Source organism: Melanostigma gelatinosum, assembly GCF_949748355.1.
Source record: "Melanostigma gelatinosum genome assembly, chromosome: 18".
NCBI classification, from domain to species: Eukaryota; Metazoa; Chordata; class Actinopteri; order Perciformes; family Zoarcidae; genus Melanostigma; species Melanostigma gelatinosum.
In genome coordinates this window covers 6,916,054-6,935,052 of record NC_136651.1, presented here as the reverse complement: position 1 = coordinate 6,935,052, position 18,999 = coordinate 6,916,054, and the positions used below count along the sequence as shown (strand labels likewise).

Here is an 18,999-nt window from a genome sequence, read left to right as displayed (position 1 = left end):
TTTCTCTTTCTCTTTCACTCCTTCAAGCTGCTGCATAATACTGAGACAGTACAAGAACAAGGCTTCTATGATCTCAGTTTGAGGGGACCTTCCCCAAAGAAATACTTGTTGATACGGTTATACTATTAATACTGCCCATTGATGGCTATAGAATGATGATATCATCTTACCGCATAGCCGGCTTGCTGCGTTGCTAATTCCAGGACAATTTGTGACAGGAAAATTGTTACAAAAATGGCGACAAGCATGGATGACATACAGAAATAACAACTCTCTATTGAACATATTTCTATAACGGTTGTGTAAAAATTGAACTGCTTTAAGCAACTGCCGCTGCAACTTCCGTGTTAAAAATGAGGTTGGCACATAAATCCCTCGCTGCTGATTGGTTGGGGCAAAATACAATAGAATACTCCTCGCCATCCCATGAACAAAGTAGTTTACAGGAAAGTAAATGTCAGACTGAATACGTGAAATTAAATGTCAATTCTGTTTGGTGATCAGGCGAGGAAAATGCTGCATTTAATATGAATGTAATCAGACTTTCAGTTTTCTGTTGGTGTGCTTTGTGTAGCTACAGCTAACAAGAGACCAAATCATTTACTGTTGCAAACCGTGTGAATAAACATTAAATCAATGAAGTCCACCAAAGGCTGTGTCTCATTTTAAGGGACTGCCTCTTACACAATCTGCTTTTCAAGAACTAATATGTTGACAAATGGGTCAACAAAACTTACCCTTTCCAATGACTTGTAATGAAGTTTCTAAATACGGCTTTCTGGCCTGATGTTTTGAGATACAATCAGTGTATTCTCAGCAGTTCTTACAGTAGTAGGCAATGATCAATAGTATGCCATTTGTTAATCATGCAGTATTCCATTAAGGGCGGCCTTAATGAAGTTTTCTTTGGCCTCAGGTGGTCATCTATCACTGGCAAATCACATGAACTGGACAAATGAAAAAGCTTACACCGACATGTTAATCATGAAAGCCCCTCGTTGGTAGCCATGACAAGTTGTTCTTCACAAGAGGCAGTTTCCGAAATGCGCCGCGTATGGGCATTTATAAACCCCGTTGGGCCACATGGTGATGCACATGTAATAACATGAACTTACATCCCTGAAAATATATCATATCCTAGTAGATGAAATCATGCAGCACTGTTTCTGTGTGGGAACACCATGTACAGAATGAAAGGGAATAAGTCAATACTGTGTGGGAAGACAAAATCGCTTCACAAAGTCATTCATGGGGGAATTTCCATTATTGGATCAAAGTCTCCCCCAGTCCTTGCAGCTTGCCATAATTTTCTGTTGAGGCCCTCGTGGTGCAACACTATCAGTCAGCTAAGCATGGCGCTATGAAGACCAGTGTGGCAAAGATTCAATCAATGACGTCTCAGGAAGGTTTCGTGGTCTTTTGTAAATACTGTAGGATGCTATAATGCAAAATCTCCACGCGTAGAATCATTTGCTAATACATTTTAACAAGATAGTATAATGGCCGGAGACAAATGAGATCATCATGGTGAGGATGATCCGCCCCACCCCCCACACACTCCCAGTCATTTGGCTCATAATGTATTCCTCAACCCTTATTGTTTTGCAATCATCATTATTTTAGACTTTGTATGAATTCATTAATGTCCGAATGCACTGTTTTCAGTTTGTCCGTCCATTTTTAAGTACGTACCATTCTCGTGCGTGATATATCTGGAATGCCAGGGGGGGGGGGGATCTTTTTTCAAATTTTGCAAAAACGCCCACTTCGACACAAGGATCAAATAAATAGACTTTAGTGGTCAAGGGTCATTTGTGACCACACTTCTGTCCCATTGTCGTGAACAAGATATTTCAGGAATGGCTGGAGATCATTTCGTCACATTTGGCACAGACATCCACTGAAGTGATAAGATTCTGGGCGTGAAAGTTCAAGGCCACTGTGAATTCACAAAACTATTTATTTGGCCACAACTAGGAATTCATATGCTAATTATGACAATTTTACACAAATGCGTACTAAGCTAAAAAAGATGAAGTGATGACATTTTGGACAGTCATGGATGTAAACTGCAACTTAACTGTTTGGCGGAGGCAAACAACCGTAAAGCGGTAATTGCTGATTTTCAATCTGTCCACAACACATGAATTATTACCTAACCTCTCCAGCATGCAGATTTCTGACGTCCTCGCCTGTCATTCTCACATACACATGTAAGAAAGGGGAGTGAGCAAGTAAATGCAACCCAGGAGCTAATAAGATGCATTTGCACCACTCTAAACTACTCTCTTGCTCTCATCCATTCTCGGTCTTGCAAAAAAAATTTAAATAAAATGTTAGAGAGCACACTGCTATTTCCTTTGCTGTTCTTCTATTTTAATGGTTGTTTTGATGGATCATTATGTTAATGCTTATCATAGTAATAGACCATTAGCATAAGCACTGCTTCTGTGTCACAATGTTGTGTTCAAATTTAGTAAATATATAAATGCAGATATTTGGACTTAAATGACCTTGCAGGACTGTCAGCATGCCAGTTCTGCAATTTGTTTCCCCCTGTGTAACATTTAGGTCATTTTAGCATGAAGCTGCCTTGCGTACAATCTTTAGCTCAGCTGAAGCTGATTTACAGTTTTAGGGCAGGGGCTGGACAGCGGTTAATGTATTCACTCCTTTGATTTGCTGTTTGAAATGGACTGTTACCCACCAGAGTATTTTGTTTTCTGACAAACAATTTGACAAAAGTAGAACAACATGATGTTGTTGTTTTGTATCCTTTTCAACCAGCAATTGAAGTATAAGTCAAGTCATCCCTAACAAACAAGTAGTGGAACAAATGACAGAAAATGAAAGGTTCCATTCTTCATCAAAGCATTCAAATCGATGCTGTCTTCTCACAGTGCCATCAAATGCACGCAACTTATTCCTTGAAGTTTTGTATTTCACAGGCACCATGAAAACAAGTGGAACTTTGAGGGAAAAAGACAAATTCTGAAGTTTAATTTGAAAAAATGTGAATTCAAGTCTTTGTTTTAGGTAAAGCTTTTGTAATACCTGCTCCACTCCAACATTAAACAGTTTGTATCACTTACAAAAATAAACTTGTCACAGAGAGCATTCTGTCCATGCTTCCAATTCTGGTTTCATGAGTGAGCTTAGGTTTCAGGTACAGGCAAAGCCAAGTGGATGTACCGCCGTTTTTTTCTCTTATTTAGAGATATGATAATATGGGCAATAATAGGAGAACGCACTGACAACTAGATCTGAAACATGTACCGAGTGAAATGTGACACACACAACTTGACACTGCAGAGTGAATGTGAAGGAGGTTAAGGGAAATGTCGTACCGTATGGTAAGCCCCATGGCTGCTAAAACCTTCAGTGGACACTATAGCAGAAGCAATGGGATACTAATTAAGATTAAATAGTAATGATAAAAAACACTGTAACGAAACATTTTACATTTGGTATGACTTATGCACATATTCTATCCCTGTATAAAGTGAGACTTCTGGTATGATGAATAGTGTATCTTTATCTATAAATGAACACCTTGAAGCTGAAAAGAGTAAAAAAAAGCTTCTTTTAGGGTATTTTTTCCACAAGAAGGATTTAAGATATATTTATTTTTATTTTAGATCTTTTAACACAGCTCAGCTTTCATGAGTCACACTATCCTATGCATAATCATAAACCAACAGACCCTCAGTCTCACACCTATTTCACAATATGTAGTATGCTCATGATTACGCCTTCGATAATGTAATTTCTAAATAACTGATATTAAGCCACACATATGCTTCAATCCGTTTTTATTCTTGCATTCTTTTGTTTTCTACAGCAGGTGCATCTTTTCAATGTTCCTTGTAAAGTGCTCTGTACCACAGACAGCATCTTGTCTGCTTCAAATAAAGTCAGCGTGTCTTGATAACACTGACGTGTTTATAGCGAGGTTTAACAATTTGATTTAGTTTGTTTCATCGTGAAGGGTTGTTTGTGTGCCTCAAGTTAAAAGAAAATGGCACAGGCTTTTTGTCAGACATTTAGGATTCTTACCACAAGCTGAACAACACTGCCTTCTGAATATGTATTTTATTCAACTGTAAAGACTTTGATTCAGTATGAAAGGAGGACAGAGGTGAACAAGAACTCAAGGATGACAAGTTCTGTAATTTACCAAATTTACTGACACTCCTGCTTTTATTGTTTTCTGGTGTCATTTATGAGGCGTCCAAGAACATGTTGTCTCTGGGTCCTGCTGAGCCAGTTTACCACTCAATTAATTAGCGCTTGCCTTTCCGCAAAACCGTGCTGCTCTTTCCTCTGGGCTGCCACACTTCCAGTTTGAATGTCTGTCATGCCCTCTCAAGCTTTTTAATCTGCGCTTCAGTGCTAGGATCAACAAAGTGCCTGTGGTGACACACTGTGTGACGGTCGTTTCCTGCCCCTGTCAGAGCTGTAGGGAATATTCACTCAAAGTCAATACAACCCAATTCTTATTGAAGCAGACAACATGCTGCCCGGAAGGTGTGATGACATGCCATAGCAACACGTTTCAGCCAATATGGTTACAGAGAGCACCACGGCACTCATAACACCTTATAGGATGAGTAAAATACTTGCTGTCGAAGCAATCATGCTCAACATAGAAACGTATTTTGATCACATTTGCGATATCTTGGAACGGTTGTTATAAGACATACTTGTCATATTCATAGTGATTTATTCAGTACAATGCTTTCTGTATGAAAATTCACTTTGAAGGGGTACATTTCGGCTTTCCATGCCTGCCAGGTTTGTTTGTATGTGGGAGTGGATATTTTGCTGATTGACCAACAATGATAAAAGGTCATGTGGCATTTAAATGTACGTCTTCAAGTGTTTTTCACGCAGTAACACTTAAAACAATGACCTGAAGGTTATGCGATTTGGCCGACGTGGATGCTTGTAGCTGATTTGTCAAAAATGAAACAGAAGAGCGGTTCTGTGCCACCACAGTGGATGCATCGGTGCAGCCAAACAAACTGACCACAATCTGATTTCCCGCTGTCATTTTCAACACAACAGCATGCAGGGTGGCTACCATGCTGAGAGGTTGGACTTTCTTCATGTAACAGCTTACTGTTTGCTCGGCCCCTCTTCTTCCATTGCTCCCTGCAATATTTCAAACTGTATGGGATTTGAATACATTTAAAAAAAACACCTTGTGTTACAAGACACAGCGGTGTGTTACAGTGTTAGGAGACCGAGCAGTAACGCTGGACATGCGATCTGAATCCAGTGCAGGAATGGCAGACTCTGCCACTAAGAATAAAAACTACTGAATTTAAATTAGAACGGCTATTTCAGGAGAAATACCAACCAAATACTATTTAAAGCATGCACATTTAGGGGTACAAAAATATAAATTGTTACACCCCTAAATTTGCTTTCTTTCTGCCATCCTACATTGCATTTTACATCCAGTTCATCCTCCAAAGATGACTTGAAAGTAATTTGGCTAGGACAGACAGTAGTAGTCATTAGTTCATATCAGTCCTTCATGCAAGAGAACCAAAGCTAATTGCACTGGCTTCATTGCTCAGGCGTGGACTTTGAGACTTGCCTAGACTTCAGTCTGCTTGCCTTGATGTGTTCTCTCTTTTCACATTCATCTTGCATTTCCTCTGAAATGAGTGAGCCGGATGTAAGGCAAGGCAAGGCAAGTTTATTTGTATAGCACATTTCAACAACAAGGTAATTCAAAGTGCTTCACATGAAACCATTAAAAGCATAAAGGCAAAAGTAAAGGAGATTTAAAACATACATTGAAACAATAATCGATGTCTCCCTGAGACATTACGCTGCACGCAATCAACCATACACTGCCGCAATTCTGCAATTACTCGCACACAAACCACGTCTGGAAAAGATCTCTGCCGATCGGCGTTTTATAGTGTACGCCTTGCACGAACTCGAATGTAGAGCAATACTTCATCGTGAAAAAGCAAAAACAGTACATTTTATCACAATCTATGTGCTCCAAACAATGTACTTTTCTTCAGGCTTTTTCCTGATTAGGCTGAAAAAATAGAAGCAGACATGTTAGAGCCACCAGTACATTCATTAGAGCAAACATTCTCATTGTGATTCATTCCGATCTATTTTAGAAGAGAAGGTTGGCTGTTTGATGACAATAATGGATTTCCTAGCAACCACTGGCCATGTTTATTGGACTAAACTGTGCTGAGATGAATATTGTAAATGAATCAGATAAAATGGTGGGTCTAAGTGAGAGCACAGGGAGAAAAACAAACTCCTGTATTATCGAGAAAAGTCTTTGTTCAAAATGCCAACATTTTACCTCCATACATTTAACTCAATACTTGAATGTATTTATGTGGCATCAATGAGTCCAAAGTACCCATGCATAAGGAGTGTGTGTCGTCTGCTTCAGCAGATGGAAAAGGATGTCAGTGCCATTCATAGTAAGTATTTATGAACTAATTAAGTACATTATTAATGACCCTCCTTGTCTCTATCATGTATTCTGTATTTTCTGTAGCTCACAGAGATTTCCACGTAAGGAAATGTAATGCACCCACCCTTCCACACAAGTTACTTGAACAAAGCAATGATCACCTAGGTTCCCATTTTGCTCCGATGCACAGCTGCAATGCCATTTTTCTCCTCTTAACTTCCCTTGAAAGGTCATTAAACCGGTCCTGGAGCTGTGAAGTAAAGCACTGAATCATATTGCAGGTTCCATCTGCTGGCATGCCTAATCTGGGCCAGAAGGGCTCAAGTACATATGGCTGCCATATGAAGTTTTATATTTAAATTGGCATTGACGAAGCCATGAGGAGGACTGAAAATGAATAGATGTCTAAGAGAGGGAGATGGCAGCAGCACAGAGGGACACAGTGAGACAGCTGGGCAAAGAATGAAAAGGGAGACATTTCCCGTATATCTGCTGCAAATCTGGAAGTCTCTCATGAATGTTTGGTCCAGATTTGAGAAATACCTGCCAACGTGTAGTTCTCATGAAGCTAGATCATGAAAGCCGAATCAGCATTAGCAGTATTAGTGGCGAGCAACAGCAATCTGTCATAATATAGGCATTCGTTCACTCATTCGTACACTATATGCTCACTCGTTTGATAGTATAAGTGGCCGACTGGCAGAAAGGAATTCAACTTGAAATGCTAATAAAGAGTGCTGAACAGAGCATTAAAAAGTGCTGCCGTCAAGCAGTGCTCAGGCAGACTGACACACTGCTGACTGCATGTCAGAGAATTCAAATGGAGTAACCGATGATCAATTTGAGGGGACCCGTATTCACGGCGAAATCATTCATTAGGAGCCCCTGAGGGCTGAGAGGGAAAAGACTTGAAGAGGATGAAAAGGATGAAGCTGTTATAAAGATGTGGCTTTCATCCACATCGCTTACTTTTTAAATAAAAAAATAAACATTTTATAGGGTGATAGTAGCACTTTTGGGTCATAAAGCAACGTGTTAAACAAACCTTTCTAATGTTTAGCTGCAGTAATCTATAACACAAAAGCTTGTCATGCATGCTGCTGTTTGTGGCTGAACCAGCTTCTTCAACTCGTCTTTTTTGTTGACCTCTAGTGTGTTTCTTGGTTTGTGTTGATTGATGATTTGTGCAGATGTTTCTTCTCACCGGTTTAGGTAGCGTAGAGGACATTATATTCTTCCACAGAAATCTATTGCTCTGTACAGCGCATAGAAATATGGCATCAAAACTAAACGAATTATGCGGACATTGAATCTGTGACAAAAAAGAGTTTTGCGACAGAAATGTACTGATTCAAGGAGTTAATCTCATTCAACTTGAAGTTGTAAACTTACTTTTTACTATTTTCTTCACAAGTAATGATGTTAGAGCGTTGGAAGGGGATGCAGGATTTGTTACCTTGATTGTCGATCGCAAAAATGTATTCTCTTCTATTTTCATACTGATAACAATGACAAGTAAAATCCCTCTTTCTCTTATTGTATTGTTACTGTTCGTTTTCTTTCAAAAAGTAAAGTGGACAGCAAGCAAAACCCCATTTGATTTCTTCAAGATTTAAATGTTCTCTTATAAAAAGCAGAAAGAATACCCAACATCTTCTAAACATGGTTGGTTTGTATTGCAGACTTTTGTGTGTGTGTGTGTTGTGTCTATTTTGTTGGCTGATTTTTACGTAGCATTTATTGACCAGAAATGAGATTTCAATTAGAGCCGGTTTTGAGTGTGAAATCATGGCGATGATAAAGGTTTTTACTTGTGCTTGATCAGATGGATCTTTTATTGCACTTTAAATCACACACTTACTGTAATTGGGCTCATCGTTCATACAAAGTCTGCATCATTGAACACATCTAAATTCAATCTAAATCCAATTTTGAGGAAATGCTTTTCAAACTAAGTTTGTAATCAGGACATTACATTTCCCCCTCTCAATAAACGAAGCAGTCTCGGCAGTGTGGAGAGTGTACACCTTTCTATATGCGTGCCATCTGAATGTTTTGCATCACACCTTTCACATTGTATCACACATCCAATCCCAATGAAAGAGCCGCATGCAAATACGCATGTTTGATGTGTGAGAATGTCCACAGTCCATATATGAATAGAAACATTTCTGGGATTGGCAAAAAGAACAGATGGTGATAAAAATGACAGTTTCCAAATCAATTTGCATTAAAATGAAGCCTCTTTTGACTGAACCAATACATCATAAATCCTCTTTTGCTGTGTCTCACCCAGATAAATATGATATACTGAATTAAGAATGAAGAATGGCTTTTTTAAAATTATAATAACACAATTTGTATGCAACTCTCTCACACAAAGAAACCCACTTGCATGTATGCCTAATCGCTGGCTTTCAGTACCTGGGTATGCCAGGCATTAGCCACTGACTCAACAACGGAGTGGCATCCTTTTGCATTTCAGACAGCCCAAAGAAAAGCCTCAGGATAGTGATATTTGTTTCATTCTGTAACCCTCAGTGAAACAGAGACGCCTGCAACGTCTGTCTGTGGGATTTTTTTCTTGATCTATGTCTCAGCGGGAACACAAGCAAACATCGTGAACGTCAACGCAAATATTTTCAGGATATTTTTTGATGCTGGCGCTGCAAAGTACATCTTTAGCTGCAGCCGTAAACAACGAGACTGGAATGATTTTAGCAGTTTAGCAGGTTGTACTGTCGGTTCAAATTATATTATAATTATTATAATTATACAGAGCAAAGGACCTTGAGAATATTAAATGAAAAGAGATGAACATCACAGAGCAATGGTCAAAGCATAATCCCCAAAACAGATTTGTTTTTTATCAGAATTTAGTGAACACAACTGAATGCAAAGTTTCTGCATCACCCGACTCATTACAGATGTGTGTTATTTTGCTTCAAAGTAACTTTAATGTGAGTTTTCAGATATGGAAGCTCTGAACTATAATATTGAAATACTGCTAATATTTTGCATTGGACTACAGTTTCCACAGCCAGATGTGTATTGCTGTTCAACAAATGCATTCGGTGAGATGGGGTCGAGCGAATGAATGTGTGACCACTCTGCCGCCATTGTTGTCGATAGTATTACTTCATTTTGGTGTGAGCAGTTGTTTTTTCTTGTGATCGTCAGGGAATTTGCACGTTGGAAGGTGAGGAACACAGCGATCGAGAGAAGGGACCTGATCCGGAACCCCGTGCCACTCATGCCTGAGTTCCAGCGCAGCGTACGCTTGCTGGGCCGCAGACCCACGACTCAACAGTTCATCGACACCATCATCAAGAAGTATGGAACCCACATTCTCATCTCAGCCACTCTTGGAGGTAAGAGAGGTTTTTTACGCACGGTTTTAAATGAATCCCACACATGATTATACTTTGAAACTGCATCACCGTGGTGTTCTGGATTTGTCATCTGGCTGTTTGCAACAAAGTCAAAACATCTCTGTGAAGCAGTTCGAGGTCATATTGTTCCCCTGGGTGATGGGAAAAACTCTCCCACAGCAAATATGCAGCTCCTTCACAAGAGGGCGAAACAAAGGACGCTCGAGACACTTTAACGGACCAAATAACTTTTTCTTCAAAGCAAGATTAGGGCAACTTAAAGTGACCACAGTTAAATATTAGTTGAACAATTTCACGAGACATATTTGCACCGGTGCAGCACTTGCATCTGTAAAGTGAAGCCAAATGAACAGCATTGATGAATGAGTAGCAGTTTCCAATCCATTTACTTGATGATAAAGTGAGTCTGAAAACAACCCCAAGATTTAAGAGTCAGAATTTGAATCAGGTTCGCATCTGTAAAGCTGATTGTAATTGGATAGTTGATATGATGAGTCTGCTTAATGAGGAATTAATGCAACAGCATATAAGACCTGCATTTAAATATGTAGTGACGGCTACATACTGGTATGTGGATTTGTCAGCTGTTCATGGTCGGTGACTTGCACAGGATCGACTCCAAAGTGAAGCACAACTCTATTCTCAACAGGTACTCCATCTCATCTGGTTTAAGTGGATTTTAACCCAAAACGTTCATCAAATCTATGATCGGACTATCTGAAATCCACAGTCACCAAACTCCATCCCCACTGTTGAACACGTGGGAACATTTGATCAGTAAAAAAGCAAGACGAACTAAAACGCCCGAGATATAATGTGAATTCTCATAACCCGAAATACTCACAATGAATAGTTTTCCTTTTATGAGAAATGATCGGTATGTATCTCAGACAATACGTGTACCTTATTCACAGCCTTATTTACGGCCCCAAGCAACATTACATGCAGATAAGAGCATAATGAAATTAGTCGTTTTACTTTTCACATTTACATGTTTTTGCATAATGGGTAAAAATACCAAATGTGATAACAAGATGCTGACTCCAGGATGCTTTAGGAAATCATTTTCTGAATCCGCTCCCTGAATGCACAAGTGTCTAACAACATAGCTCTAATTTCAATTGCAACACACCAAGACCATTATAGTCATACATATTATAATTGCAGTTTTCATGTGCCAAAATTTACTTGCAGAGCTTTCAGGTAGATGGGAGAGGATGATGATCATATGTATCGCTCTGATTAATCTACAAGCACTCACTTATTAGAGAAGAAAAACAGAGCACATTTCATATTGGAGAATAAGCACTTTCATAAGTACAGACATACTATTTTTTATCAGAGAAACATTGCTATTTCATTTCATGAAGTGTTTTTTTTTAAATGTGTTTCTCTTCCACCGGACGGGCGACAGCCGTGGCCGGCGGTGACATTATGTTTTCCGTCCGTCGATCCCATTCTTGTGAAAGCGATATCTAAGATATACAAATTTGGCACTAATATCCGTTTGGACTCATTGTTGAACTGATTAGAATTGGGTGTTCAATGGTCACTGTGTACCTCCCTGAACACATAACTGTAGAAGTTCATGACAATTTCACACAAATGTGTAATTGGGTGAAACGCTGAAGTGACAGACATGGATTGAAACTACAACTTGAGTGGTTGGTAGAGGCATACGACCACAATGCGGTAACTCGTTTTATTTTTTGGGGAATTAATAAACCACCACCACCAAAAACCCTGCAATTGTTGGGAAATGTATTTTTAGAGTCAAATTATATTACTAATTACAAAAACCCACAGTGGAAAGAGGAATAAAGGCCTCTCATGGAGGATTTCAGTATTTTGGATGTGCTTTCCAAAATAAAAGTGAAGCACCCCTGCTGTCGAAGTCTAAAAATAAATGGCTTCTCCCTCGAATCTCTTATCTTATCTCAAGCTCTGAGGGACACATGAAGGCAACTAACTGTGATTACTTTGCCAATTGCATTTCAAAGACATAATTAATACGATCATTTCCTCTTTTAGTCAAACTATGGATATGTTTCATGCATACAGTTATATACAGTCAGTCCAGTTGTGTCGTAGGAAAGTTGTTAAATCACATTGTAGTCTCACAATCAAATACCTTTGAGAAATATTCATAATACTTTTGTCATGTTTTTCTTCTCCTATACTATAAAACTGTATACGGCATAATTGGAACTTAACACACGCAAACAACATTTAATTGGGATATATGTGTTCCAACACTTAGCAAGAAAGATCATTTAGGGTTAATAATGTGTCGAGACTATGTCCAATTTTGCAGACCTTTTTGAATTATGAATATCTCTTTATTCATAATTACAGAACAAATGATTCTATGATAACCTAGAATACCTAGATACCCAGAACCGTTGATGCCAAAGCTGTTGGCAGAGAAAATAAATCCAGTAGGAGACTTCTTTTATTGTATAATCTTGCGGTGTACTTAATGTCAAACGAGGCGTTAATAATTTAGCTAAACGGTGCAGAGGAATATCAGGTGTGAAGGGTTAGAGTTTCAATATTGTACACCCTACTCCGTAAGGGGATTCATACCGAGACACTCATTTTGGAAATTGGAAATACAATATTGGTCTGAAACATTATATGAAGGTAAAAAGTAATTAAGTGTGTCTAAGCGAGGGAGGATGCCACTGCCACAGATGCACCAAGTGGCTAAAATTGGGCAAGTGAGCCACATGAATAATCCCAGGATCGTTTTCAACCGCAGCATCCTCCCCGATCTCATCATATTGCACCACCTTATATTCGTCCTCTTTTTCTGTACGTTCCTTGCCTTTCATTCATTTTTAAACTGTGCCTCCTCTTCTCTGCCTCTGAGTTATCACCATATTATCGGTAACCTTGAGGCCATCTTGTTTCAAGTTATGGGTCAGTACACTCTTATCTCAATCTTGGGATTGCCCATTAAAGAACACAGTTATATGAAGCAATAAATGTGCACACCCGTCGAGTGATAAAGGAAGAAGAAGAGGCTAATTCTCTCTTTAGTGACCTATATGTTGCAGGCTCCAGATCCATTATACACTTGAGAGGAAAGAATTGAACGCTCCCTTTCACAGCCAACACAAAGTTGAGTGGTCAAGTGTGAAGAGGCCCATTAAAGGTTTCCTCCTCTGAACTGAGTGGAAATGGTTCTTCAGAAATGTTGTTTTTTTTGTCGTTGTTTTTTCGCCGAATGTTTTTGCAAGGCAGCTAATGTGCATTATTGTGGAGGTGCATTTATACCTGTGAAATACTACCGACACACAGCTAATAAGCTTTGAAAAATGAGAATATTTATGGATATATTTGGGAAGCATCATATCAAGATATAAGCCACCTTTTTGTCTACTTTTTTTTGTTTGTGTTTCTTTATTGTATTTTATACTGCCATATATAACTTGGATAGTTTGCTGTGGATAACTGATTGATATTGAAGTGACAAATACATGGCGTCACAAGCATAGTTCATTCCAACAAGTCCACATACATGAATAACAAAACAATTCAGTTGTCAGGGCGTTCCAAAACGACCCGTACAACTCTTTCAAAAGAGTCTTATTCCAATCTTTAGGATCTGACAGTAAAGGTATTGTGTGGAGTGTTCGACCTGTAGTAGTGCTACGGAGCAATTTTTGAGAGTGGGTTCCTCATTTCTTTGCATTGTGCACATACAAAAGGACACACAAACACACCCGAGATCACACAGGGGACACGAGTACACAGTCCTGCTGCAGGTTTTGTTGTTCCTTTGACCAACATCAGGTGGTGGTAACACACAACGAAATGGACCACAGTGTACTGTGTTGATGTCATGCTTTTTATGTCCCAACCACTGGCCTCTTCCTTTTCCATAAGACTTGGTGCGACAGTAAAACCTCCCACTTCCTCCGCAATTGCCATTGACTAACACTGTTTAAACAGCTGGCCGGTGCTGTGGTGTGTGGGTGAGGACACTCTCGTTTAATCCTTTCCGCCGATTATGTAACCCCATCCCTGATTCCATTTTTAAAACTAAAGCCCTAATTTTAGTGCAGTGTTACTTTGGGACTTGAGAAGTAGAGTGTGACCTTTTTCAATGACTCTTTTTGTTTGTATTTTAATATCCGTTGGCTTCTTTTCAAGTCAAAAACAATGCTTCATGTGGTGCTTGGAAGCTCTGGGCACCATCACACTCAGAGAACAAAACAATACCTGACAATATGTTTATGTCTGGATTTATGGTGACACTCTTTACTGAATATAAAGGTTTGTATATCATATCTGGTTTATTTACAATTAAAATCACAAAAACAAAATGAACTTAAATTTGTAAAAACTATCTCTCGGTGTTGGTAATTGTGTGGAAAAATAATACTGTTGTAATGTCAAGAAAAGCGTACGCTAACAAGCATTAGGAGAGGAAGATTTTTCCGTTACTTTCACTTGACATTACTGACTGACAGCGTCTGCTGAAGATGTTTGAGGAAATAATTATAAATCGCCTGCTGCCTTTCTGCCGTCTGAACATTTTAACTACCTCATCGTCAAGTCTCTGGCATATGTGGTGTCTTTGGGCAATAAGGGATGTGCAACATAGGAACTCACTGCAGCCTGGGTTCACGCTGTGCGTGGAATACTTGAAGCTGTACCGTCTATAAATACTGGAGGAAGGTACCGCGTAGGAAAAAAAGTGTGAAGGACAGATTTGCATTTTTTGCAAAAGCAGCGAGAGACTTATTTCACCACATCTGTCATCCCCTCTCCTTCATATGTTTGGGATTTTTTCAATGTTACACTTGGAGTGAGACTGCTGCTGTTTCACTGTGAATCATGTTGATATGTGTACAGAGGGGCCGGAGCATTTGGGTTGAGCGAGAGAGAGAGAGCGAGAGAGAGGAGATGCAAATGTTCATGAAAGTAGGAAGAAAAATAAGCTATTGCATCCACTACAACTACAATTTTAAAAAGGCCTTTGTCTTATATATACGGCAGTTACAGCTGATACCGTTGTCCGCTGTCCCAATCAACTGCATAGCGCCCACCCTCCGGTTCCCCCTCTGCTTGACACTATTAGCTCTGTCAGCACAGTTGCCTTTTATTTGCACTGTGAGCTTTGTTAGCTGCTGTCCTCAGCCCAGCCGTCTCCGTGTTGAGAGCCCTCTGGAGGCACTAGATATGCTCTGAATTCAGAATTTAGCGCCTTTCGGTGCAGACAGACTTGGTAGAAAGAGCCACGACTGACCGGTTACCGGTAGATTGAGACTTCACATGCTGGAGGGACTGTGTCTTCGCTGTGAGGACTGATTTGCCCTCCCTCTCTGTAGTGAATACACATTTTCTGTGACTGGATGGGAGACCTTTTCCCTGAAACAGTCGTATGCGTTCAGCACTGAAGTGGAAGAAGTAGTTCATTGAAATGACTTGTGGTCAGTGAAGCCTGAGGCTGTAGGGTTCATGCAGAACTCTGGCTGTGACCTGGGTTGTGGTGGAAGACTGCCCTGTGTAAGCTGTCGACGATACCTCTTTGCCACGAAACTTTTAGAATGTCTGTTGCATGAAGCGGGGCACAATCTTATTATAGTTGAGTAGAAAATTGGTCGAAATAACTCCTTCTATACGTATTTGAATGCTGTGTTTGCAGTTATTATATTTATTTTAGAAAGTATATCCACCTCCAAGGATATATTATTACAACAATCAGTGGTTATTCACCTGTGATGTTTATCACATGTGTTCTCGATGAAGGTAAGAAAACTAAGTTTATAGTTTTCTATATATTGCCCTCCTTGGGTTCTACTGCTTTCTGTTCGGTCTGTTCTGAAATACACATGTTTGTCATGTCTAAAACATACAATATTTAAAGCAGGATATGTTGTAACACATTCTGTGTATTTATTCTACGAATCTATATGGCTTATAAAGGTATTTTGAAAAAAACAACAACAGCAAATCAATTAGCGTCTTCCCCTGCCCAGAATGAAACAGTATAGTTTAACATTGTCCATAAAGTGACCCACACACGTACCATTAACACCAAATTGAGCACTCCCAGCCATTCCATTACTTTAAAACCCTACTTGCACCGCTAACCCTCGTTGACATCCACCTGCACGCGCACACTAAAAAAGGAACGACATAAGAAGTACATGCGTAGGAGATGCCTGCTCACACATCCTCCTTTTCGGTGAAACAGTCCAACTCAGCTTCAAAACACAGGAGCTCTGCGTGAGCTGATTCATTCTGGCAGCGCGCCAGCAAGGCGCCCCGTAATAATGAAACACAATGTTTTACTTACAGAAAGGTGCACACAGATGATTTTTTAAAAGCCACGGAGGTTATGATTTTGCCTGTCCTGCAGCAATAACCACTTAGTATTTATGTACAGAGGACCTCCTTCATGCCACACTAAATCTCAATAGAGAGTTTTAAAAAAGGGGGGGAGATCAAGGGCTTAATGTAGGACTGTTATTCTTGTGCAGTAGTGTAAGTCAAGTGTGTGTAAGTAACTATGCCAACCCCCGAGGGGGAGAGAGCATGGTACCATCAGTGAATGGGGGCTCGTCCCCTCAGTGCTTGTACTCTAACCAGGCATGAGACATTGGCCCTGACTGCCACCCACCCCTAGTCACGGTCACCACACGTTAAGTGACCGATTCCAATGCAACGCTGGGGGCCAAATAACCATTCACATCACTAGAAACCTGAACATATGTGACGCGCTCTTGAATGAGTTCCAAGCGTATGGTTTGCCATTTGAACAGTGATCTTCAAAGGCATGTTTGTGTGAGCTTGCGGGAGCAAATTGGTGTTTGCGTGTTTGCTTTTTATGCGTCTGTTTCCGCTTGTTGGAACGCGTGATGCGAAAAATATGATGTGTAAAGAATGAGCAGCTCAACCCTTTGTAACGTGTCAACAAACACACGCATGACATGCAAATCAGAGGGATCGTCTTGGTGCTCTGTAAATATTTGGCCCTTTCACTGACTCAAGTGTTCTTTCGTGGTAGACGCTTACAGAAAGGTCAGTGGTTCACTCTAATACAATCCACCCCACACTGCTTTCCTGTGGACATTCAAACTTGGCATCCACTGTGCACAAATACAGTGTGTTGTGGGCTTTCATTTCTCACCCCTCAAATGGTAATGCTGGGCATAGTCCTGAATTTATAAATGTAGAGAGAGGGATTAGAGACATGCTGATCTTTTTGTGTGTGCATTCACAGTAGCTGTGACCTTTTGACAGGGGATGGGGATTGTTAAAATAGCTTCACACTAGAGGTGGGAGCACTACCTCTTTACTTCAGCAAATGAGTAAGAATTTCACTTCACTCAAATCTACAGAGAGATATCTCAGAAACAACAGCAACAACCACAGCAACAATAATGGCTTATTCGTTGGCTGAATTCTGGCAGATAGTTATGCCAGCAGGACACCAAACAGATGGTTGTTGATTTAAGAAACAACAGCTTTGCTATGTGGAGTATTCTTCTGTGGTTTAAAAAGCATCGTGGGAGAAAATAGAAATAGAAGTATTCAGTATTTAAAAAAGTGGGAAATAGAAATGAAAAAAAGTGTTCTGACACCTCTCCAGGCAGTGTTAGTATCACCAGACTGGGTGATTTTTTTTGTTTTATCATCCAGAAGACAAACAGTTGGACTGTGGTAATCAGGGAACATGCCACAAAATGCCACAGGACAAATAAACAGGTACACTCCTCCTACAGTGGTTCCACACCGGCCTCCTGTACTCATTCAGATTTGACTAATTGTCTCTGCACTAATTGAATCTCTGTAATCGGCGATGTTATTTTGTATTTGTCTTTTTATATTCAATTAGATGTTTCCCTGCCTGGGGTAGCTGAAAAAAAAAAAAGATACCAGATATGATATATATTTGTTCTCCACGGGATAACATTCCTGTGGTATTGAGGTAAGAATTCTATATCACTAGACATCTCCTGGAAATAATGCTATCTCAATCGAGGTAAATCTGGGGACATTTCTGGGGATGGTGCCAGCTGGGGATGAAGCAGTGAATACAGACACTGTTCCTGGAAAACTGGGGCATCTGGTTTCTCAAGCTGAAACTGCTTGCCTTGGTATTTAGACCTCTGACTTATCCTGTTGAGACCTCCATTGGCTGCGGAGATAATGGACAATTCGTAGATATGTATGGTATAAGGTATATTTTTCCCCAACACTTTCAAGGCTGTAAGTATGCGTAATCCTAAATATATTTCCATTTCCTTGTGCTACCTGTAGGAGAGGAGGCACTGACTATGTACCTGGCCAAAAACAAGCTGGACAGGAAGCTGGCCAACGCTACTCAGAACGTGGAAGCCCTTCATCAGCTGGCCTCGTCCTACTTCATTGACCGTGACGGGACGATGAGGAAGCTGCATGAGATCCAAATTTCCACCAATGCCATCAAGGTCAGTGCGTATTGAACATGCACACGTATGTACAATCACATATTTAGCGAGTCATTTTGTACGATGAAACACAGATGCACTACCTGAGAAATGATATTTCTCGTCATATGCAGGGTGTTCACAATACAAATTGTATTCAGTCAATGAATAAAATAGAAATAGAAATGCATGATGCGTTTTCTTGGACAATAAGATATATTGTTTTCATAAATATTGTTTTTTCTGTATTCTTTGCTATTTCACCTTAGTTAGACAAAACAGCACAGTCGGTATTTGTGTGTGCCCTACAAAACAAACTGTGTTCAAAATGAGTGTTACAAAAAACACTGCATTTTCTGCTCTGCCACCTTTGTGATAAGGTTATAGGCAGCTCAAACTGCATGGTGATGGTTAAGAAAAAAACACTCTCACATTGTGTCTCAGAAGCTTTGGTGACTCTGTACGCCCAATCTTCCTCCTCAAGATATCTTGCTACAGTACAGTACGACATCCACTTCTATTAATGAGAGAAAACAGATATTAGCATAAGTTGTGGGGTAGCATCATACCGATAAGCTAGTTTTAATACACAAACTCAGAGAATTAACATGTTTCACAGATGTACTCGTAAAAAAAGGAGTAGGTGTGATGAAAATAAACCGATGCTTCCACAGGCCGGAGGATGTGTCTCTGTGATTCTAATCACATCCTCCCTTGTGCA

At 39.9% G+C, this 18,999-nt stretch overlaps 1 protein-coding gene across 1 annotated transcript in view; it reads left to right on the top strand.

Annotated features, from left to right (window-relative positions):
* brinp1 (bone morphogenetic protein/retinoic acid inducible neural-specific 1) overlaps positions 1-18,999 on the top strand; it is a gene marked incomplete at both ends in the record, with an annotated part of 70,942 nt that overhangs the window by 11,095 nt on the left and 40,848 nt on the right. The window contains 2 exons of the mRNA XM_079289261.1: positions 9,641-9,831; positions 18,130-18,299. Of these exons, the coding sequence (XP_079145387.1) occupies positions 9,641-9,831; positions 18,130-18,299 (361 nt within the window). The remainder of the gene's footprint in view (positions 1-9,640; positions 9,832-18,129; positions 18,300-18,999) is intronic.